General features: G+C 36.6%; 2 protein-coding genes across 3 annotated transcripts in view; one reads left to right on the top strand and one right to left on the bottom strand.

The window, feature by feature from the left end:
- Positions 1-14232, bottom strand: part of DIS3 (DIS3 homolog, exosome endoribonuclease and 3'-5' exoribonuclease) — a 36764-nt gene extending 22532 nt beyond the window's left edge. Inside the window, exons 1-13 of the mRNA XM_058276591.2 lie at positions 13799-14232; positions 12836-12993; positions 10635-10828; positions 10257-10330; positions 5831-5998; positions 4808-4969; positions 3579-3692; positions 3337-3474; positions 2697-2843; positions 2011-2127; positions 1673-1774; positions 462-526; positions 286-370 (exon numbers count right to left, since the gene is read on the bottom strand). Coding sequence (XP_058132574.1) covers positions 286-370; positions 462-526; positions 1673-1774; positions 2011-2127; positions 2697-2843; positions 3337-3474; positions 3579-3692; positions 4808-4969; positions 5831-5998; positions 10257-10330; positions 10635-10828; positions 12836-12993; positions 13799-14026 — 1752 coding nt within the window. The 5' untranslated portion in view covers positions 14027-14232. The remainder of the gene's footprint in view (positions 1-285; positions 371-461; positions 527-1672; positions 1775-2010; positions 2128-2696; positions 2844-3336; positions 3475-3578; positions 3693-4807; positions 4970-5830; positions 5999-10256; positions 10331-10634; positions 10829-12835; positions 12994-13798) is intronic.
- A 63-nt stretch (positions 14233-14295) lies between these two features.
- The window catches only part of PIBF1 (progesterone immunomodulatory binding factor 1), a 273027-nt gene continuing 265701 nt past the window's right edge, over positions 14296-21621 (top strand). Inside the window, exons 1-2 of one of the 2 annotated variants that reach the window (XM_004468148.5) lie at positions 14296-14508; positions 15613-15913. In XM_004468148.5, coding sequence (XP_004468205.2) covers positions 15662-15913 — 252 coding nt within the window. In that variant the 5' untranslated portion in view covers positions 14296-14508; positions 15613-15661. The remainder of the gene's footprint in view (positions 14509-15612; positions 15914-21621) is intronic. The other variant, XR_009180643.2, reaches the window with a different exon arrangement.

Raw genomic sequence — 21621 nt, 5'->3', positions numbered from 1 at the left:
CTTTTAAAATGCTAACCATTTGTAAATCGAGATAACTTCCATTACTGTGGTTCCTAAATTAGGACTTAAAGTCATCAGTAGGTTATCTCAAGTAAACAGGCTTTGTAAAGTTTCTGAAACAAGACAACTGCCAAAATAATTTTTGAATACTATCAAGAATTAAGCAGATAGTGAAAAAAGTAGTTTTTGCATCAATACTGGGCAAAAATTTAACTTAAGCCTAACTTTTTCAAAGCAAGCTAGAACACTGTTGAACATACTAAAGATTTTTACTGCAAAACTAACCTTTGAATTAATGGCACTTTTTGTAAACCTTGTTTTTAAGACCTCAGCATTGTGATTCATTTCCCAAATACACGAAAATGCCAGCCTATGAAGGGATGGGGGAAATAGACAGTATTTGTTAGTGGTAACCAGTTAAAGTACTAAATGTTCTTTTTTTAAAAAACATGCAAAATTACCTATCCACATCACATCTTAAGGAACACAAGTTGGAGCTTAGCAACTCTGGAACCATATCAATCCTCTGTAACAGATAAAAAGAGGCTGCAGATTACCTAACTATATCCATGATTTATTTGAAGTTCTATTCTCAAAAAGCATTTATTTAACATGAAAAAAGTGTTTTGATATTGCAAACAGGAAAACAGTGCAAAATGTATAAGTCTGTTTCTAGGAAAGAACTTCTATAAAACTATCCTGGAAGGGAAGCAATGAAGAAAACTAGACAGCATGTCAATGGGTCTATATTTCAGTCCTATACTAACCCCCCATTTGTCCTCCGAAAGTCTGAAATCTGTTTTATATAATAAGTTTTACCAGATAATTGCCATAAGTTCTACTAGACTAGATCAGTGATTGGCACTTTTTCCCATGTTTAAAACAAAGTAATGGTGCTCTACAAATATATTTTAAAAGACTTTTTAAAAAAATATATTTTTATTAGCAAAGTTGTGTACTTACAAAATAATCATGTACATGTTTGGAATTCCCATATAACACTCGCCCACCAACACACTAAATTGTTGTGGAACATTTGTTACAGATTATGAGACAATATCATCAGACTCCTTCCATTAACGATGGGAAAGACCCTTAATTTTTAAGGAAAAATGCTACGTGGAAGAACTCTGATGACTAATCCATAACAGAGTAAACTCAACTTTCCCCTCTACTTTCACAATTTTTCTCTTTAAATTTACGGAGACCCTGATTAAAGATTAATATAAAACAAATTGTGACAAAAGACTCTTCACATAAACATTATTAAAAAAAAGAAAATATATTTTAGTTATCCATAGGTAATATAAGAGATTGCCATACAACGATTTGTATCAACTATACCTACTTATTATTTTGGCTGCTCAATAACAAAAAACCACTGCAATATTTTAACTGATTTAAAGCCACTTTATTCTATGTATTCCCTTTAGCTAACTTATGTGCTATCCAAATCTGTGACTGCGCAAGTTAGAAAAAGTGCCAATGACTGATACAAACTAACAATGCACAATTAACATAATAATTATTCACCAAGTTTCACTAAATTCTAAGGCTATCCTTTATTCAGTAAACACCTCATATGATTGTTATCAAAAATAAAATGGACCAAAAAAAAAAAGGTTAAAAGCCATGTATCAAAATTCTACTTTAAATTTGACACATTATTTACCTTCTCACAGAGATACACAGTTGTTCCTCTTCTGGCTGACTCTTGATCCAAAGCATTTCCTGGCCTAATGAAATGGCTAACATCAGCAATATGAACACCAACCTTAAAAGGGAAAAGTAGAAGATGTCAGTGTACTTGATTGGGTAAATGCACTAAGAAGAAATTTAGCTAAATTAGTCACATCTACCATTTCAACCTTGGACATGTCACCTTCTGTAGCTGTAACTAACTATACCTGCAATGAGGGATTCACAAACAAAAATTCTATACTGGTTCTAAATAAATGAACTAAAGCACAGAACTAAATTTAGATAATTTAGTTGTTACAATATGAATACCTCCAAATTTCCATTTTCAAGTTCTCTACAGTGTAGAGCATCATCTATATCGGTACATCCTGGTGGGTCCACACTACAAATACACAAATGCCTCAGGTCTTCTCGGTTTTTCATGTCCTAGAAAATGGCACATTTACAAGGAAATAAACAATTATTCTTATAGTATTACTATAACTGAGTTCTTATGAAAGCAACAATATCTATATAAAAACAACCTTGGGAAGTGGACATGGCTCAAGGAACTGGGCTCCTGTCTACCATATAGGAGGTCCAGGATTCAATGCCCAGGGCCTCCTGGTGAAGGCAAGCTGGCCCGTGTGGTGAGCTGGTCCATGTGGAGTGCTGCCCTGCACAGGAGTGCTAGCCCATGTGGAAAGCTGGCGTGGCAAGATGAAGCAACAAACAAGAGACCAGAGGAGAGACAATAAGAGACACAGCAGATCAGAGAGCCAAAGTGGCAGAAGAGAATGATTGCCTCCCATTCTGGGAGCTTTGTAATGAGAATACAAGCTGACACAGAAGTACACACAGTGAATGGACACAGAAAGCAGACAACGGGGGCGGGGGGGGAGGGGTGGGCAAGGAACACTAAGATTTCTACATATTTAAAAGCATATTTAGAAATTAAACAAAACTAGCTCATATATAATAATTTATAAAGTCACTAACAATTCTTTTCAATTTACCTTTTCAGTAATGCTCCAGGGCATCTTTGGAAGAAAACTAAGAACAGCTTGAGAAAAAGGCTGATGGGGAACATCATGCTCAAGTAACAAAACTTCTGTTTCAGTCTCTTTATCTCCAGCATGTCCTAAATTTTTTACAAAGTGTCCCTAAAATCAAAAAGTATTATTAGAAAGGCATATTTTGCAGCATTTTTTGACAGTTTATATTTTAACAAATTAAATTCTTGACAAGACCTCTCAAGAAATTTATGATGGAGTTTTCACTAGATTCCAGTTCTCGAATTACAAAGCATCTGTTTATTTCCTATTATTTCTCAAGTTTAAAATGATGTGCTTCAAATACAACATCTTTAAAATGTGTTTATTAGAATATATTTAGGTCCATAAACATTTTTCATGTTATGACAATAAAAGACATATGTTGGAAACTTGAATAAAAGTGAATTATTTGACTTATAGTGGAATTTCATAAAATTGATTTTCAAATTGGTTAAACTACTTATTAGGTAGCTTTGTGAAAAATTTCTAAATTTCAGTGCAGATCCTATACAAAAGTAGATTTTATTTTCACTAAAAGAAGCAATTTTATTCCAAGTTTTTAATTAAATATCCTAGAATGAAATTTAAAATTCAAGCTTACATTTGGGTATCTTGAATTTCTGGGCCAACCATCAATAGCAACAATAATTCTTTGTCCTTCTAATGCGGAAGCCTGTCTGGTTTCTATCCGAATTCGAGGAATTCTCTTATCAGCAGGTGTGAAGAGATGTCTTCTTGACTAGAAAAAATTAGGAAAAAAGTTTAAGTGCAAACACAAATCTAGAATGAGTACAGAAGAATGGTTATAAGTTTTATTATATGTTCTATTATGTATATACTCACCTCCTTAATATCAGACTTAGAAAGCATGCCACAATATGGTCGCCAATTCCTTTTTATTATTCCTACTACTCTACCAGTAGGCTTTAACATTTTTTCATTTACAGCAGTATTGAGCTGAAATTAAAAAATAAAAATCTTTGATTATTTTTCCCCGATTATGAGGCAACTTCTCTTCAAAATTATAATGTTCAAGTACGCTAATGTATTCAGGCATTAAATTGTGACATAAAACCAAAGAATTTTGATTCTTCAAAATTCTAAGCAAAATTCTAAACCATTCTAAATAGTCTAATGATGATAAAGCACTACAAAAGCATACAATCAAGAAAGAAAAAAAGAAAATAAAACAAATGTAACTGAATAAAGATGTTTAGGTCTTTACTGACTAGGAACTTACTGACTAAAACATAGGTCTGGGAGTTAACTAATGTTAACTGGAACTAGTGTTTTAGAACTAGTTTATACTAATTAGATATATGGCCATAGGTGATTAGTTTCCACTTAGTCTTTATTAATAAAGAGGAGATGGATATTAAAAGGTTCTTCTTTATTCAAAATAAAATCCCAAACAAATAGTGTTTATTACTAGAAATATCAGAAGGATCTAGTAATTACATTTCACCTCTAACGCTCTGCTATCACCCAAACTCTCCAAAGATAATGTTACAGTAAGACTTCAGAATATCAAATATGATCTATGGAAAAAGAACTGCAAATATTCCATGAATTCCAAAAATTTCGGTTGTTTTGTGATTATAAAACTGGAAAATAAATACTCATATCAAGTAGATTCTAGCTCTTAATAACTGAAGCATTCTCTTCAAAATAAGTATTATGGTAATAAAGAAGGAATTAGTAAACACTCTCAATATAAGGTCCCAGAAGTATGTTATATTAAGAGAATTTTAACAATACATAAAAAGCATTTCTGAAAATTTCAGATTTATAATTACTTAACCCTCACTAACTCAGACCACATACATGAAAGTGATAGATTTCTAACTATTTAAGTTAACAGTCTTTTTAAATTTAAATCCATTTATTTGAACAAAATAAGATTCTAAAGAGAAACTACTTAAATGCTTAGAAGGGAAAAAACCAACAATGCAGATGACATGTATTAAACCTATAGAACTATAATTTTATTCAATAAATCTGAAAATGACACTTGTTTAAATAATACAGAGCTACACAGACAAAAAATAAATAAAACTTGCTTGGGTTCATACAATGCTTTCTTTCTCATCTTTCTCCACATCATCTTCATTTTGACCTTCATCATGCAAAACCACAGAAGAGGGTGCTACCCACTGACTCTTGGGGAAAAGCTCCACAGCCACAATATCTTCATGGATAGCTCGGTTTAAATTTTTAAGTCCTTGTAAGATTATCTGTTTAAAAGAGCAAATGGCATGTGCCAAAATATTTTTAGTGGCAATATAATAATAAAAAAGTAATCTAACAAAACTTTATATATATACTCTGAGTATTTCTATTAATCTATACTTTCCCTCCTTTATGTGTTTGTTTATACATATATAATGTATTTATTTCCTTTATATACATATATAAAAAAAATGTGTCCATGTATATGTATTTATATTATGTGTGTGTAAGTGCATATATATATATGTATATATGTAGCATCCCCTTACTCCAATCCCTAAAGTGCTCAATATCAAGCAGGAAAAAAAGGGTTTAGAAAATATGAGCTGTGGTCACGACTGTATCAACTCTTAAACTAGTACTAAGAGACCTTAGGAAAAATTTTTAACCTCTTTAAATCTCAGGGACCTGATCAGTAAAAATTAAAAAAAAAAAAAAGTGTTTTAGCCTAGGTTGAAGAGGAAACAAAATGTCGCATGCAAAGCACTTAGAAGCAAACAGTGAGTACTCCAAACAGAGTAGTTATATGCTTTAAGTGTGTGAAGCACTTTGGAGCAATTATATGTTATGAAATGCTATTTATCATAACTGATCATAATATATAAAATAGAAGCATCCTATTTTTTACTATTTGATTAGATTTTTATTCTCTTAAAAGTGGGTTAATACAAAGTTTTTTTCTTCCTTAACCAGTTAAACAGTGATTAACTCCACTACGACCTAAGGCCTCCCATATAATTGCTTTCAAGCTAATAAAATGGTATGGCAAATTTAAATTCTTGTACAAATTTTTAAACACTTATTAAACACTTGTTAAAGGAACAGAAAGTATTATAGTGTATAAAGGAATTTATCCACACACTTGCCTCTTTATTTTCTTCAGTGTCTCCATGAACCCATACTGTAGCTTCTAAGTAATTTTCCCTACTGGCTCTAAATGTTCCTTGAAGGAATGTACCAGATTTTATGCCTTGCTGTAGTTTACTTAAGGGAAGATGTTCTGAAAATATTACTTTTCCACTTTCTATTTCATTCTGTAAAATAAGCAAACCAAAATATGAGGTTAGTAAATCTTCTGGATATTCAATATCTAACTATTATCACTATCAGGCAATTTAAAAAAAAACAAAAACAACCTTCACATTATGGCATATACAACTCTCTGAATTTGAGAGAATAGAGCACACTGAGAAAGAAATGATTCCTATTCTTAGGACAACTTACACAAATACTTTAATTTCACTACATTTATGTACTGAAGCACAGATGTGCCTCACTAAGAACTAACTTTATTCCAAAGTGAACATATAGCTCAGTGATCAGTGACCAAGAAAGTATGCAGCCTCTACTCTATGAAAAGCAAAGCAAAAGAAAAGTTATTTTTCCTTGACTATTTTAAAAAGCTAAGTATGTAGGTCAGGAACTGCTTTAGTTCTACTACAGTACTTGTCACGATTCTTAGAGACCTCAATATCCAAAATTTCAAGTACTTGGCTCTTGCAACTTCCTAATTTTCCGCAATCATTTTCCAACTTCAAAGTAGATTATTTCATACCTTCAATTTTTTTTTGCTTAACTCTCCAACTCCCTCATATTCCCTCCTCAGTCTAAATCTCCATAATGAGAATTAAAAGTAATCGGTTAAGGATAATTTTGTGTTGCAATCACAGAATTTGCCAACCTATGTGCATTTGTACCAAAATCTCAGCTTCATTTCCTATAACAATGAATGGAAAGTCTCTTTTACTTACATACTATATACCATCTCCTCTCTTTTTGAGAACTACAATTATTCTCTCAGGAATCAAAATTTCCCTTCTCTACTGCAACAGTAACATTCTCACCATTATAAGATTATGTATTAAAAATAAATATATAAATAAATTTTATTATGGGTTCTATTTTAGACATTGACCTGATTCTCTCCTCCACAGCAAAACATTCCAAAAATATTTATAATCCCTAAATATCTATTTCACCTTCACTCTCTCATAAATCCACTCCAATCAAGCTTTCATCCTCAGTCAACAGAAATTATTACTGTCAAGTCCCCAATATTATATTATCTTGGCATATTCAGTAGCCCATTCTCAGTCTTAGCAGAATTGAAAAAGTTTCATCTTGCCCTTCTTGAGACATGTTAGCATCCAAACTAACATTTTTCACTCCTAGGTCTATAACCAAAAGAAAACATGTTCATGCAAAAACTTGTATATCAGTGTTTAACACAGCATTATTTATGACAGCCAAAAAGTAGAAACAACCTAGGTGTCCCATCAACTGGAGAATCTGGATTTTTAAAATGTGTTATAGTATACAGTGGAATATTATTCTGTAATAAAAAGAAATGAAGTACTGAGATATGTTACAATATGAATGAACTAAAAAAATACTAGGCTAGGCAAAGGAAGTCCATCACAAAAGACCACTTATTGTATAATTCCATTTATACAAAATGTCCAGAATAGGCAAATTTATAGAGATGGAAAGTAGATAAGTGGTTGCTTAGGCATAGGGGAAGGAATATTAGGGGGGAGATAGGAATCAATTGCTAATTGGTTTCTTTCAGGGGGGGTTGGAAATGCCCTAAAATTAACATTTTGGTGATGGTTGCAAAATTATGTGAATATTCTAAAAACCAATGAATTGTGTAGTTTAAGTGGGTAAATTGTATGGGTTGTGAATTACAACTCAATAAAGCTGTTAAAAAAAAAAAAGTTTACCAACCCTTGCCCCAAATGATCTCATTCAGTCTCCTGGCTTTAGATATCACCTGTACATTGATGATTGCCAAATTTCTCTAAGTCCTACCTTCTTCTTGAGCTTCAGATGTGTGTATCTAAGTAGTAAGATACACAAAAAGTCACTAACAGGTATCTCAAACATGTCTAAAATTGTAATTGTGGTTCCCCTCATAACCCTTATTCCTGTGTAAATAAATGGCAGTATAGCTCATCTAGTTGCATAGGTAAAAAGTCAAGGATCAAAAAAATTAAAAAATAAAATAAAAAGTCAAGGGTCTTTTATATTCCCTCATACTCCACATTCAATCCATCAGAGGAAGCAAGCCCTAAAAAATTGATTTCCAAAATATACCCAGTATTTGACTACTCACAATTTCAACTGCTACTACCCTAGTCCAATATTGTCCTCTCTACCTTCAACTACTAAAATATTCTCCTAATTGGAGGATCTTGCTTTTAATCTATTCTCTTTATAGTAGTCAAGGGAATCACATTATTCCCAGGCTCATGGACTAAAACCCAGATTCTTTTTCATAACTTGTATAATACATGATTAGGCCTTCCTACATCTCCAACTTCATTTCTACCATACTTTCCCTTTCTTATTCCATCCAGGCATGCTTCTGTTTCTTAATCTTACCAAGCCTGTTTCAGCCTCAGGGCATCTGAACTAGCTATTTCCTCTGCATGAATTGTTCTTTCCCTAGTTACTGTCATTGCTTACTAAATTGGGACTCAGCTAAAATCTACCTCTCTCAAAAAGAGCTTACTTGGTTAGCACTGCTCACCTCTTACCTTAGACATTACTTCTACTGGGAAGCACTGACTCCCCAAATCTGGGTTAGGTGCACTTGCTAGTCAATTCTGCTACAACTCATTTTGAAAACAAATTTGTTTCAATAGGAATGATATATTAGAAAACACTAGGTAAACATAGAAAACTGCATCTAGCTGAACCAAGTTGCAGAGGATTACACAAAACACACACACACCTCAAACACCTATCAGCACAGATCCCTGGTGTTATAAGCCTCACCCATCCTCATCTGGTGTAACCACTTTGCATCTGATCTCAGATAACCCTCTTTCTTCATAAAGTTTTTGAGACTGTGAGTGTTGTGTCCCAACTCCATTTTACCCATAAGCTCCGTGGTTTCTATTACATGATTTTGTACAGCACAGTTATTTTGAAGATCACTTACGCTGTATTATGGCAGAAATTACTGTAATTTCATCAAACCCTACATTTAGCCTACCATAGGTCTTAATCAAAGTAGTGTGTACTGCAAATGTTTGATAAATTCTTGCTTTTTTTTCTAGCCCAATACTGTCTGAGACAATTTTCTGCAATGATGGGAATATACTTTCTCTGCTGTCCAATATGGTAGCCGCTAAGCACAAGTGGCTACTAAGTACATCAAAGGTGGACAGTGAGACTGAGGAACTGAATTTTTAATCTGAATTAAATTTAAAGTCACATATAAACAGTGGTTATATATTGGAGAGAGCAGTTCTAAATCTATAATCCAAAAATCAAGCTCAGCTTTTATTCTCACTTCCTTTTTACTTTGTAAAGTGGCTGGTTAAAGACAAGCAAGGAAGGGAAAAATACTAGGAGGACTCGATATATATATATGTGATAGGTTCAACTATGTAACCCAACAAACACATTATTAATCTTCATCCACATCCCAGTGGGTATGAATCCACTGTAAATAGGATCTTGGGAAGATGTTATTTAAGATTGGCCAATTGAATAAGGGTGGGTCTTAATCTATATTACTATAGGCCTTAATATTTTAATCTATCCTGATACAATGTATCCTCCACACTTATATTAGAGTGGTCTTTCAAATAAATATCATTTCTGGTCATGTTCCTCTGCTTCCCCTACTAACACTCTCAATACACCCTTAATTCCTCTTAGCCATCCACTGTTTATGGTAGAAGTTCTAAATTAAGATCTTGGAACCCTCTGTTTAAATGCATTATGCTAAAACCCTGTATGTATAACAGAAGCAAGCTTAGCTGCTTCCCATGAAGCCAAGGTACGGAGTTCCAAATCCTATCTGCTTTCTTCTCTTCATGGCAGCCCTTTAGGAATTCCTTACAAGAGAGATTTAAAATTTTCTGACCTACAGAATAAATTCTAGATTCTCACTATCTGACCTATACTCTTCCTCTCCTACCTCATCTTATGATTCCCTTCCCTTTTCCTTTGGGCTTTATATTCTGTCTGCAGTGCCCCAACTTCCTCTTTATTTGTTGAATACCTACTTCTTATTCATAAATCTCTCATTCATTCATTCCTTCAACAGTTCCACCATGTGCTAGAACCTACTCAGGATGCTGGGGTTATATTAGTGAGAAGTCCTATTTTTAGAAAAACAACTCCTTTAGCAATAGCATTTCTATACCTGTAACAGTGTGTTCTCTTAGACACTTTTATGCCAATTTTTAAATTTGGCAACTGTAAGCCTCACACCCCAAAATGGACAGTTTAATATTTTCACCTTTCAAGAACAAAATGAAACAAACCCACACATACCCCTTCTTCAGACAAACAGGCAAGACGATCTACAAGTTCAGGGTTAGCAGTAAGGCTCTTTACATATTCTTCACCTGATAAAAAAACAAAACAAATCTGTTGACATGATTATGCATAAGCTGAGGCAATAGGTCAGGCTTATCTATGAGCTTTTATTACTAAGCCAATTCCAAATGGTAAGGGGAAAATTACCAGTGCCTGGGCACTACAACTTAGCTTAGAAAATCTGAGAAATTTTAAAAATGCAAAAATTGTCACATGAAGTTATACAGGACTGTGCAAACTTTAAAGAGTGATGTGAAATCTGACCATGGGTCTAATGGTAAGTTTTATATGCATTTGCAAACATGCACTATCAGGTTCTACATATAGACTTACAAGTGAAAGCTGGTATCCCTTCTTCTATGGCTTTCTCTTTGTTTTTCCTGTCATTTGTTATGAAAATAACTTGCAGCTGGTTCTCTGCTGACGTTTTATTCAAATGTTCATTGTACCATTTTGCTGCTACTCGAATGGCTCTATCATTCCTGTCATTAGCATTTTCTCCCTGCTCTTGTTCTACATAGGTTTCTCTAAGTATAAAGAAAAGGGGGGGGGGGGGGAAGGAAAACAATCAAAAGAAATAAGGATAGGTAACAAATGTTAGAACCTAAATAGTTAACTAGAAATTGCTAAACTTTAAAGTCAATAGTACAACACTGTATGTAGCTCTTCAATGTATTCAGAATTATACCTGAGAGAAAATAAATAAGATCCTTATAGTTATGCTTTTAAAACCCCAAATTTGCTTGGAAAGGAAGTAAATCATGTTATTAAGTGAAACAAAAAAAAGGTAAATACAATTTTAATTCACAGGAAGAAAAATTCAAGATCATAATTTATACTTTGGGTTGGGACATCAAGTAATAGTTGGAACTATAATAGCACTTTGCAGGTCTGATAATGAAATTTCATTCTATTTATAGATTAACAGCAATTCCTAAAAGTTACAAAGAGTCTGATTAGATGACAATGATCATATGACTCTAAAGTCATTAAATAGATATATAAAGCATGTAAATCATTCAATAAATGGCAGGGACTACCTAAAGACTTCAGGACCAGATGTAAATATTACATTTTCCTTCTAAGTCTATTCATTCTGAACTCCCAAAAAAGTCAGCAAACATAACTATTTCTTTAAATCTGTTCCTCGAAATTGGATTTAAGTACAATACAAGATTCTATATAACTTCTTGTGATTAAATTTATAGGATTTTAGTGTTATGAATTGGTTCCGGCAAGACTGAGCAATAGAATCTTGAAGACAAGATTTGCCTAAGTGTTCTAAGATTCTTCCATCACCCTCAATACTGCTAAGACCTATTCACTGTAAGTGAGCTGACAAAACTGTTAACCCCTGATTAGGAAGCCAATTACCATGCTCCACAAAAACTTGAGTCTTTCTGTTTTGAAAAACAAGTGAAGTTTCAGTTTCTGAATTTCAAGAACATACAAGGAATGAGAGGTTTACAAGTGCTTTACCAATGTTCTTTATAAGAATAATTAAGTTTGGAACATAAGAAAAGAGAATAAGAGAAATTAAATATTTTTTAAAAATTTGACTCCACTGGGATTTCATCATCAGAATTCTGCTGTCTAATCCTGTAGTTCTCAATCAGGGGATAATCTTGCCCTCCCAGGGGACATTTGACATTTTTGGTTATAACAACAAGTAGGAAGGTACAACTAACATCTAGTCAATAGAGGCCAGGGACACTAAGAGATATAATATATAGGGCATCCTCCCACAACACAGAATTATCCAGTTCAAAATGTCAATAGTGTCAAAGTTAAGAAACCCTGATCTCAACTAACGATAGTATACTAGGGCCGAACATAGATTAGTCGTGTAACATACTGAATAAGCAGTATCATTTTTTTTTTATTTCCCCCCCTCCCATTGTGTGTTAGCTATCTGCTCTGTCTTGTCTTTAGCAGGCACCAGGAACCAAACCTGGGACCCCACATGTGGCAGGGAGGTGCTCAATCGCTTGAGACACCTCAGCTCCTGCAGTATTATTTTCTAAGAACAAACATGAAATTCAAACAAAGGGTCATGTACATGAAACATAATTCTATTTCTTAATCTTACCGTCTTCAGTGTAATCAGTTATAGGGTATTAGTTTAACTTTCAAATGCCCATTAAGAATAAATCCCCTTTATATTTTTAAACCTCTCCTTCACAAACTCATATTTTATTACTTTGTTGATTGTTCATATAAGGTGGTATTCCCAGAAACCTAGGCAAATCTCATTCTCCAGGATTCTACTGCTCAACTCATGCTAAAACCAACTCAAAATGGTAACAAGGTGAAAAGGGTACCTACTGTAGACAGTCATCAGAACTATGTTCTAGCCTTGTGCCTTTCAATGACAATGTGACCTCACTTAAGTCCATTTAGCATTACCTTCTGCACAGCTACAAAGTATGAAACCTATCACTTACCTTCTAACAATGTCACAAATTACTCCCAAGAACCCTCACCTAAATTTAGCTAATCCTATGGTTTTCTGATATTTAACAATTTCTCCCTACCTATGGTGCTCATTGGTGAATGTATAGAAATGCTTCTCCTGGTTATTAGTCACATCTCGGATTCGTTTATATACGGGGGCACTCCTATTTCTCACTTCTTGGAGAACTGTTTGTAGCACAATTACATTCCTGATGGCAGGATCCTCAAGAACATCAATCTTAAGGGAAAAAAAGAAAAGGAAATAAAAGTTATTTTTTTCCTACATTCACTTACAGTTTCTACAAACATAAAACCCTTTTAGCTTAAAAACACTGACTATGCATAAAACCAAAGAGCTGTTTTGCTAGGGGAAAAGTGAGAATTCAACTCTTCAGATCTATTAGAGAAAAGCACGAGTAAAAAGACCAATTACAAAACTTTGCAGAACTAAGTCCACTGACAAACAAATACATTGGTCCACATCGTTTTCCTTAGTAGGCACTTACAAGCTGCCTGGAGGTCGCACCCAGGTCCTCGGCCTCCAGGCACTTATAATCTAAGGCAGAAGAGACACCAGGAGTTAGAAAATTATGCATCTAAAATTCTTAAGAGTCCAAGAGCCGGAAAAAAAAAAAAAAAGCACAACGACGAGAACTTCGGCCTGCGGGACAGGGGCTATGTACCTTGAATGACAGACACGACTTAAAATTAGAAAACACAGAGATAACATAAAAGAAAAAAATTTCAAGTGTTAACAAGAAAAGCACTACAGAAATTACAACGTTTTCTACCAAGGAAAAAAGAAAATTTGTGTGCACATTTTCTTTTTTTAATCTGTAATTTCCTGACTGGGTAAAAAGGAAAAAACGCAGAGAAACAGAATTTGAAATATGGCTCTTGAAGAGTTTGCTCCTCCCTAGGTGTGTGATGTTGCCCAAGAAGCTCCTCCCTGAACTCAGTGTCCCTATCTGTCACTAGTGAGGGTGTCCCGTCCTCTTCCCGGTGGGGTTGCGCTGCCCCTGCTTGCCCGCCCAAGGGCGCACCTGGTGCAGCAGCACGTTGGTGTCTGGCAGCAAGTAGTGCGGCTGCGGACAGAGGGCACTTTCCGGGTCCTGGGGCTGCGGCTCGAGGGCTGGCCCTTCCTGCGCACCGCCACACGCCGCGCACCCGGCCGCACCGCAGCCGATGTCGTCCCGCAGGTAGTGCTCGCGTACGATCTTCATCACGCCCCCAGCCCGCGTCTTTTTTAAAAAAGTCTTAGATTTCAGCATCTTGCCTCGTGGCGGAATTCCGAACCCCCACAGTGGTCTTGCAGAAAAAAGACTCAACTATACCTAAGCCCGAAGTTCACCCCCACCGTTCCAAGACTTTAGAAAAAGGAGCGCGCGGAAAAACGCCGAGACTGACTTTGGTTGGCTCTCTGGAGAGTCGCGAGGATTCGGCGAAAGCTAGGAAATCCAGCAGGTGGGCGGAACCCGAGGCAGTTTCCGCCCGCGAGCTAGGCGGGGGGGCCCCTGGACTCCTGCTCCCAGGATGCATTGCTTCCGGAGCCCCATTGGGCCCGGGCAAGTCGAGTTCCGGCGGCGTGGGCGTGGGCACGCTGCGGCTGCTTCCGTCCACCCCTGGGCGCGGAAATGGTCGTCTTGGTTACGGCTCCTTGAGGTCCCGGGCTCTGAGAGCGCTTGCCGTTGGGCTGCAACCCGAGCGGAGACCTAGGGGAAGCCTTCGGCTCCTCGAGGTGGCGGGGGTGAAGGTTGGTGCAAGCTTTAGTGTGGAGTAAATGAAGCTTTCGAGGTAGCTTGCTGCGATCTCTTCCTTTCCCGCTCTGAGCTAGGAATCCTCCGTTGCTGCCAAATTGGGAATTTATTCTTCGTGCGGTAGGGATGGGCAGTCCCAGTCTCTGATCCTTTGTAATCCAAGAGATGTTGCCTGTCCTTGATTTCACCTTTCCTTCTCCCCATCCCTTTAAAAAGAATGAGGAAGTCCGGTCCTGCTGAAGGTCTTACCGTTCCCCGATTTAGAAGAAACCGGAATCTGTAATACCTCGAATAATTCTTTTATGTCATGTATTGTTAAAAACAAGCGGGTTGCTAAAACTTATGAAAGAATAAAGACTTTAATTTAGAATACTTGAGTTTTTCTTTTCTGCTCTTCTGGTTTTATTTGTCTAGTCTATAAAAATGTTCTTACCACACTGTTGCCCTGTTTTTAAAAACCCTCAGTGATGCTTCATTGCCTGTAGAGCAAAATCCCGAACACATTTTGACATTCAGGGCCCCTCACAGTCCCTGTTCCAACCATCTTTAAGATTGTCTGTATGTATGTTTGGGGAGTGAGGGGAGTCACTACTCAAATTCACAACAAAGACTCATCCCGGGCCAGACTATGTTCCACTGTTCTTTTTACATTATGGCCACGTCTATTCCAACCTCTAAACTTGCTTGCTTTTCTCTTTCCACTATGCTTATCCAAATTCTTCAAGACTCTAAATCTTATCTCCTCATAACTTTCTGCCGATCAACTGAGAATTTCACTTTTCTTTGAGCATGCGTTGCTTTTATTAGTAGCATTCTTAAATAGATTTAGGGCTTTGTTCTTGGTCTTGTCGAGTGTGCATTTCTTTGTTTCCTCCAAGTTAGGGAATTTATTTCTTTATTCATCAAAGGGCCGATTTCATAGGAGTATTTAATGAGTGTCTGTTTGATTTGAGCAATAATTTGCACTGGTTATCTATGCCACATATTCGATCTTCCAGATTGCCTGATTACTTAGGGACTCCTTAGTATCTCATTAATTCATTTATGTTTTTCATAGTGAATGTTCAAGTGGATTCAAATTAATTTTTTTTCATCTACAGGAAATTGAAGTAGAAATTTGGATGAGAAAACTGATTCGTAATAATAAAGATGTCTCGAAAAATTCCTAAGGAGTCCAAAAAAGTGAACATCTCTAGTTCTCTGGAATCTGAAGATATTAGTTTAGAAACAACAGTACCTACAGATGATATTTCCTCATCAGAGGAGAGAGATGGTAAAATCAAAATTACCAGGCAGCTAATTGAACGAAAAGAACTACTTCATAATATCCAATTACTGAAAATAGAGCTTTCACAGAAAAATATGATGATCGACAATTTGAAAGTGGATTATCTTACAAAGGTAAGATCAGGTATAAATTCTGTTAACTCTATGCTTTGTTGTATTCAAACTTCAGCTAAATGAAAATTAGGTTTATATATATATGACCAGATCTTGAATTGAATGTGCTTATATTTCCTTTCCAGAATGGACTTTGAATATTTTGAGAAAATAATTACATTTTGTTGCATAGTTACAAAAGCAAAGAAACAAACAAAATTGAAAGTCTTTGTTTTGGGGAATGGAGGGTAAATAATATTCATATTTACCAAGAAAAGAGTCTGGAAGGAAGGGTTTATTTAAAGGTGGGGCAGGTATGAATTGCTTCTGTGACGTGTCCCCTGGAGTGCTCTGGTTACATAACCTCAATTGAAAAAAAATCTAGTACGTGTGGGGTATATTGTCTCTGGTGTATTTTCTAGCCAATATGCTTAATGCTCATTGAGAACTAACCCTGATATTACTAGTTTGATAGGGAGAATCAGGATCACGATTACATTTTTGAATCTGTGTCATCCTCTCTCCTGGACCTTTGGTTCTAATATTCTTTTGTTGTAATTATTTTTTAGGTTCTTTAGGTTGAGTGAAATACCTTTTTCTTTGATGATTACTGTGTGTCAAGAGCCCAGGGGTGATAGTACCAGGTATAAATTCAGGTCCCAAAGTCTTTGCAAGTGGTGCCATGGCCAGGAATGTCCTGGTCCTTGTTTTTCAGTCCTGTGTGGTTATTTACCAGATCAATATTTCATATAAGATCTGGTGAAGTTGTCACTAGATATAGAAAACTTACAGTAATTTCAGAAAGATGGGAGACCGTTCTTATTTTTATTCTTATCTCTGAGAAAATCCTTTCTTTCCATGATAACCTTTCCACCTCTCCTCTTGATCCTAGCTCTTTTTTTTACCCTCCAATTTTGTATTTTCAGTTCTACCTTCTCTGTTGTTAAGTCAGTCTCCTACTTTAGCTCTTGCTTATGCATAGTAACATCAGTGCCCTGCTGTCAGAAAATTTCTTTACCATACCTTTCTAGGAAAATAAGAAAGTGTCCAAAACCTCAAGGTCCTAAAGTAGAGAACTAGTTCAGATAAATTAAAAATATATATTAATAGCTAACATTTATTGAGTACTTACTCTATGGCAGACACTGTTCTAAGAGCTTTTCATGTGTGATCTCAATTTTTAATTTTTTTTTTCCTTTGCCTCCCTCTCCTCCCAACCGTTTCCCTCCCTGCTGTTTTTTGCTGTCTGTGTCCATTTGATGTGTGATCTTCTGTGTCTGTTTCTCTTTTTGTCTTCTCTTCTTGTCTTTCTCCTCTAGGATTTATCAGGATTCAATTCTGGGCACCTCTGGTGTAGAGAGAGGTTCCCTGTCAATTGTGCCACCTCAGTTCCTGGTCTCTGCTGTGCTTCACCTTGACTCTCCCCTTCATCTCTCTTGTTGTGTCATAATCTTGCTGCGTGACTCACTTGCATGGGCACTGGCTCACTGTGTGGGCACTGGGCTTGCTGCCTGAGTACTTGGCTTGCTGTGCATTTACTGGCTTACCACACAGGCACTCAGCACGGGCACTCAGCTCACCATGTGGGCACTCAGCTCACTACATGGACACTCACATGGGCACTTGGCTAACCGCACAGGCACTGGTTTGCCATGCTAGCACTGGCTCACCATGTGGGCACTTGGCTCACCATGTGGGCACCCACATAGGCACTCAGCTCGCTGCACTGAGCAGTGACACATAGCTGCACCCACATCGTCACTTGGCTCACCGCACATGCACTCGGCTCACCACACAGGCACTGGCTTGCCGCGCATGCACTCAGCTCACCACACAGGCATGCTTTCTCTTCTATTTCAGCAGGAGGCCCAGGGATTGAACCCGGGTCCTCCCATATGGTAGGCAGAGACCTTATCACTTGAACCACATCTGCTTCCCTGTGATCTCATTTAAAGACTTGTAATAACCCTTTGAGGTATGTGTATTCCCCCCTACCCCCCATGGCTCCTTTGTCTGTTTGCTCATTGTTTTTGCTCATTGTTTGTACTTGTATGCTCATTATCATTGCTCGCCATTTGCGTGTTGTCTGCCTGCTTTTTCTTTAGGAGGTACCAGGAACTGAACCCAGAACCTCCCATGTCCCATGTGGGAGGATGGTGCCCAACTACTTGAGCCACGTTTGCTCCCCCTGTACTTTTTTTTCAGGAGGTAACAAGTATTGAACCTAGAATCTTGTACAGGGGAAGCAGGTGCTCAACCATTCAGCTATATCTGCTCCCCTATATGTACTTTCACAAAGGTCTTCCCTGACCCATCACATTAAATGGATCAGTAGAATAAGTTAAACTGGTCTGAAGCTTAGTAAGTACACAGTAATTATAAGCTATTATGGTTATCAACTAAAATACTACCTTCATTTTTTTCACTCTTTTTATTTTCTGGGCTGTGTATGTCTTTATAGAACTACCTGACTTTTAGTATTTGTATTAGTCACCCAAAGGGGGGATGATGCAAAATACCAGAAATTGGTTGGTTTTTATAAAGAGTATTTATTTGGGGTAGGAGCTTACAGTTACCAGGCCATAAAGCATAAATTACTTCCCTCACCAAAGTCTCTTTCCACATATTAGAGCAAGATGGCTGCTGACATCTATGAGGGTTCAGGTTTCCTGGGTTCCTGCGTTCTCGGGACTTCCTTTTCTCTGGGTTCAAGGTTCCTTTCTTCCTGGGGCTGGCTTCTCTTTCCTCTGCATGCTGACTTCCCAGGGCTCCAGTTTAAGTCGTCAGCATCAGACTCCAACACCAAAACTCCAGCATCAGAAAACTGCAACTCTGTCCTTTGCCATGCCTTTTATCTGTGAATCCCCACTGACCAAGGGGCAGGAACTCAATGTGCTAATGATGTTGCCCAGTTGAATCCTGAATCATAACTCAGTCAGGCCCTGTACAGATCAGATTACAAACATGATAACCCAATATCTATTTTTGGAATTCATAACCATATCAAAATGCTACAGTATTTTGTACAGTACAGTACAGTCTAAATAGACTGTGAAGTCCATGAGAAAAAGCACTTCTTTGTATTCACTGTTGTATCTTCAGCACTTATAAGAGTACCTGACACATAATAAGTACTCAGCTCTTTCTTAAATGAATGACTAAACCCCATTTTGCCCTTGATGAAACAACTGTCTACCACATGGGAGGTCCATGGTTCAAACCCCTGGCCTCCTTGACCCGTGTGCAGCTGGCCCATGCGCAGTGCTGATGTGCACAAGGAGTGCCATGCCATGCAGGGGTGTCCCCTGTGTAGGGGAGCCCCACGTGCAAGCAGTGTGCCCCGTAAGGAGAGCCGCCCAGTGCGAAAGAAAGTGCAGCCTGCCCAAGAATGGTGTCGCACACACAGAGAGCTGACACAACAAGATGACGCAACAAAAAAGAAACACAGATTCCCATGCCACTGACAACAACAGAAGCGGACAAAGAAAATACAGCAAATAGACATAGAGAACAGACAACTGGGGTGGGGGAGGAGGGGAGAGAAAATAAATAAATAAATCTTTTAAAAAAAAAAAAGAACACTATTACATGAACCACCCCTAGCTGCAAGAGCTGGGAAGCTGGGAATTGTAATTTTTAACTCTCACTAATGAAAATCAGGATTGTATTAGAAAGAAGGGAAGAATTGATATTGAAAGGCAAGTAACAGGTTTTTGCTCTAATCATTGAGGTCATTTTTAGTCAAGTATGCAAATCTATGTAATCTAACATCTTTCCACATCTATACGGCAGTAATACAAATGTTTATGTACACATTGTTTTATTAAGTTAATATGAATGGCTTGACTCATGTTGATTTGTTTTCTCCATGTAAAAACAGGAACAAAAAGGCCCAAGAAAACTCAAAAAGCATTGATTTGTACTTCTGTTCAGAAACTTGCTAACTGAGAGAACTTAAAAGAGTAGCTACTCTAGCTAGACTTCTGTTATAATAACACTGTTAGCTCTCACACCTTTATCCCCATCCCTTGCTGCCTAAATACCCTTCCTTACTCTACTTCTTTATTCCTTTACTATTCCTTTTCCTTGTCTGTCAATTTTTAAAATGCCAAAACTTTTTGTTAATCTTTCTTTAGAGATCTGTGGATTCCTTATTGGCAGATGAAGAGTGCCCATTTTGATTGGGACTAAGTTAAGGGACTTCATTTAGAAGTCAGTTGAAATTGTGAAGTGGTAACCCTGAACAAAGCAGTTTTTCTCCCTGTGGTAACAGTGTTCTTGATTTACAAAATAGAAATTATGAGAATATGGTTATTATTGATTCAGGACCTTTTTTGGGACGTATTGGTAGACATATAGCAATGACTGTGATAGAATCCCTTTCTTATGGAGATTACATTGAAATTGAGGAACATGAACAATAAACAAACAGGTATCTTAGAGGTCGGGTGATTTTAAGAGTGATTTGACAATGGTGGTTTTCTATTTCAAAAAAGGAATCCACAACCTTTTTCTCTTACAGACCATACAGTAAATATTTTAGGTTTTGTGGGCCATGATGTGGGGCCAGATTTGACCCATGGCATTTGTTCGATATCTCTTGCTTTAGATCATATAGTCTGAGAAGCCATTGGCAGATTTTAGGCAATTGGAGTTACATGTCCTGGTTTTCATATTCAAGATATTACTGAAGTGACAGACTGAGGGCAGAGAAGAATAAAAGACAGACTATTGTAAATAATCTACATTGAAGACTCCTAAGTTTTTTACTTCATCAATTGAATCCATTTACTAAAAAATGGAAGGGTGGAAGAAAACTGGTCTGGGATGTAAAGCACAAGTTCTGTTTTGAACATTTAAAATTTTAGATTTCTGTTAGACTACTAAATGGAATTGTCAGAGTATATGGGAGAGTCTATCACTCTAGTTTGTGAGACTGGAAATATACATCAGCATATAGATGAAAAACCATGGAATTGGATAACATAACCTAGGGAGAAAAGAGGTCCGAAACCAAGTCAAGGGACAGGTCTGACATTTATAAATGGGGTACAGGAAGAGATTCCAGCAAAGAAGACTGAGAAGCTTAATAGAGTCCAGTGAGTAAGAGAGAAACCAGAAACAGGTATCATGGAAATGAAAAGATTACAAACTGATCAGCTCTGTCAAATCATGCTAGCAAGTAAAGTGAGATGAATATGCAGATATAACCATGGGCATTTTGGAAATGATTTGAAACTTTGACAAGATAGTTTCCCTAGTGTCCTAAGGTATGGGATAAAAATCATATTGAAGTTAGAGAAATGATGCTGTAGCAAAGGCAGCTACAAGAATACAGGAAGGGATTAATTGCAAAGGACTGTACTTTTTTGGATAATGGAAATATTCTATATCTTGATTGTGGTGTTATATGGAGGATCAGGTGTAGCTTAGTGGCTGAGTGCATGCTTTGCATTTAAGAGGTCTTGGGTTTGGTCCCTGGTATCTCCTTTAAGAAAAAAAAAAAAAGGGAAAATTGTAGTATATGCCTGTATACATTCGCCCAAACTCATTAAGTTTTATACTTAAAATATTGGTGAAATTTACTCTATGAAATTATACCTTATTGAAGCAGATTTAAGAAATTGTATTGATTATACAAATCAACTTGAAAACAGTAGTACTATATTACTATATTGAGTGCTTTTTTTAAGATTTATTTATTTTGTTTTTTGTTTTTACATCATTAA

Source organism: Dasypus novemcinctus, chromosome 15 (assembly GCF_030445035.2).
Source record: "Dasypus novemcinctus isolate mDasNov1 chromosome 15, mDasNov1.1.hap2, whole genome shotgun sequence".
NCBI lineage: Eukaryota > Metazoa > Chordata > Mammalia > Cingulata > Dasypodidae > Dasypus > Dasypus novemcinctus.
This window is presented reverse-complemented; position numbering and strand designations above follow the sequence as displayed.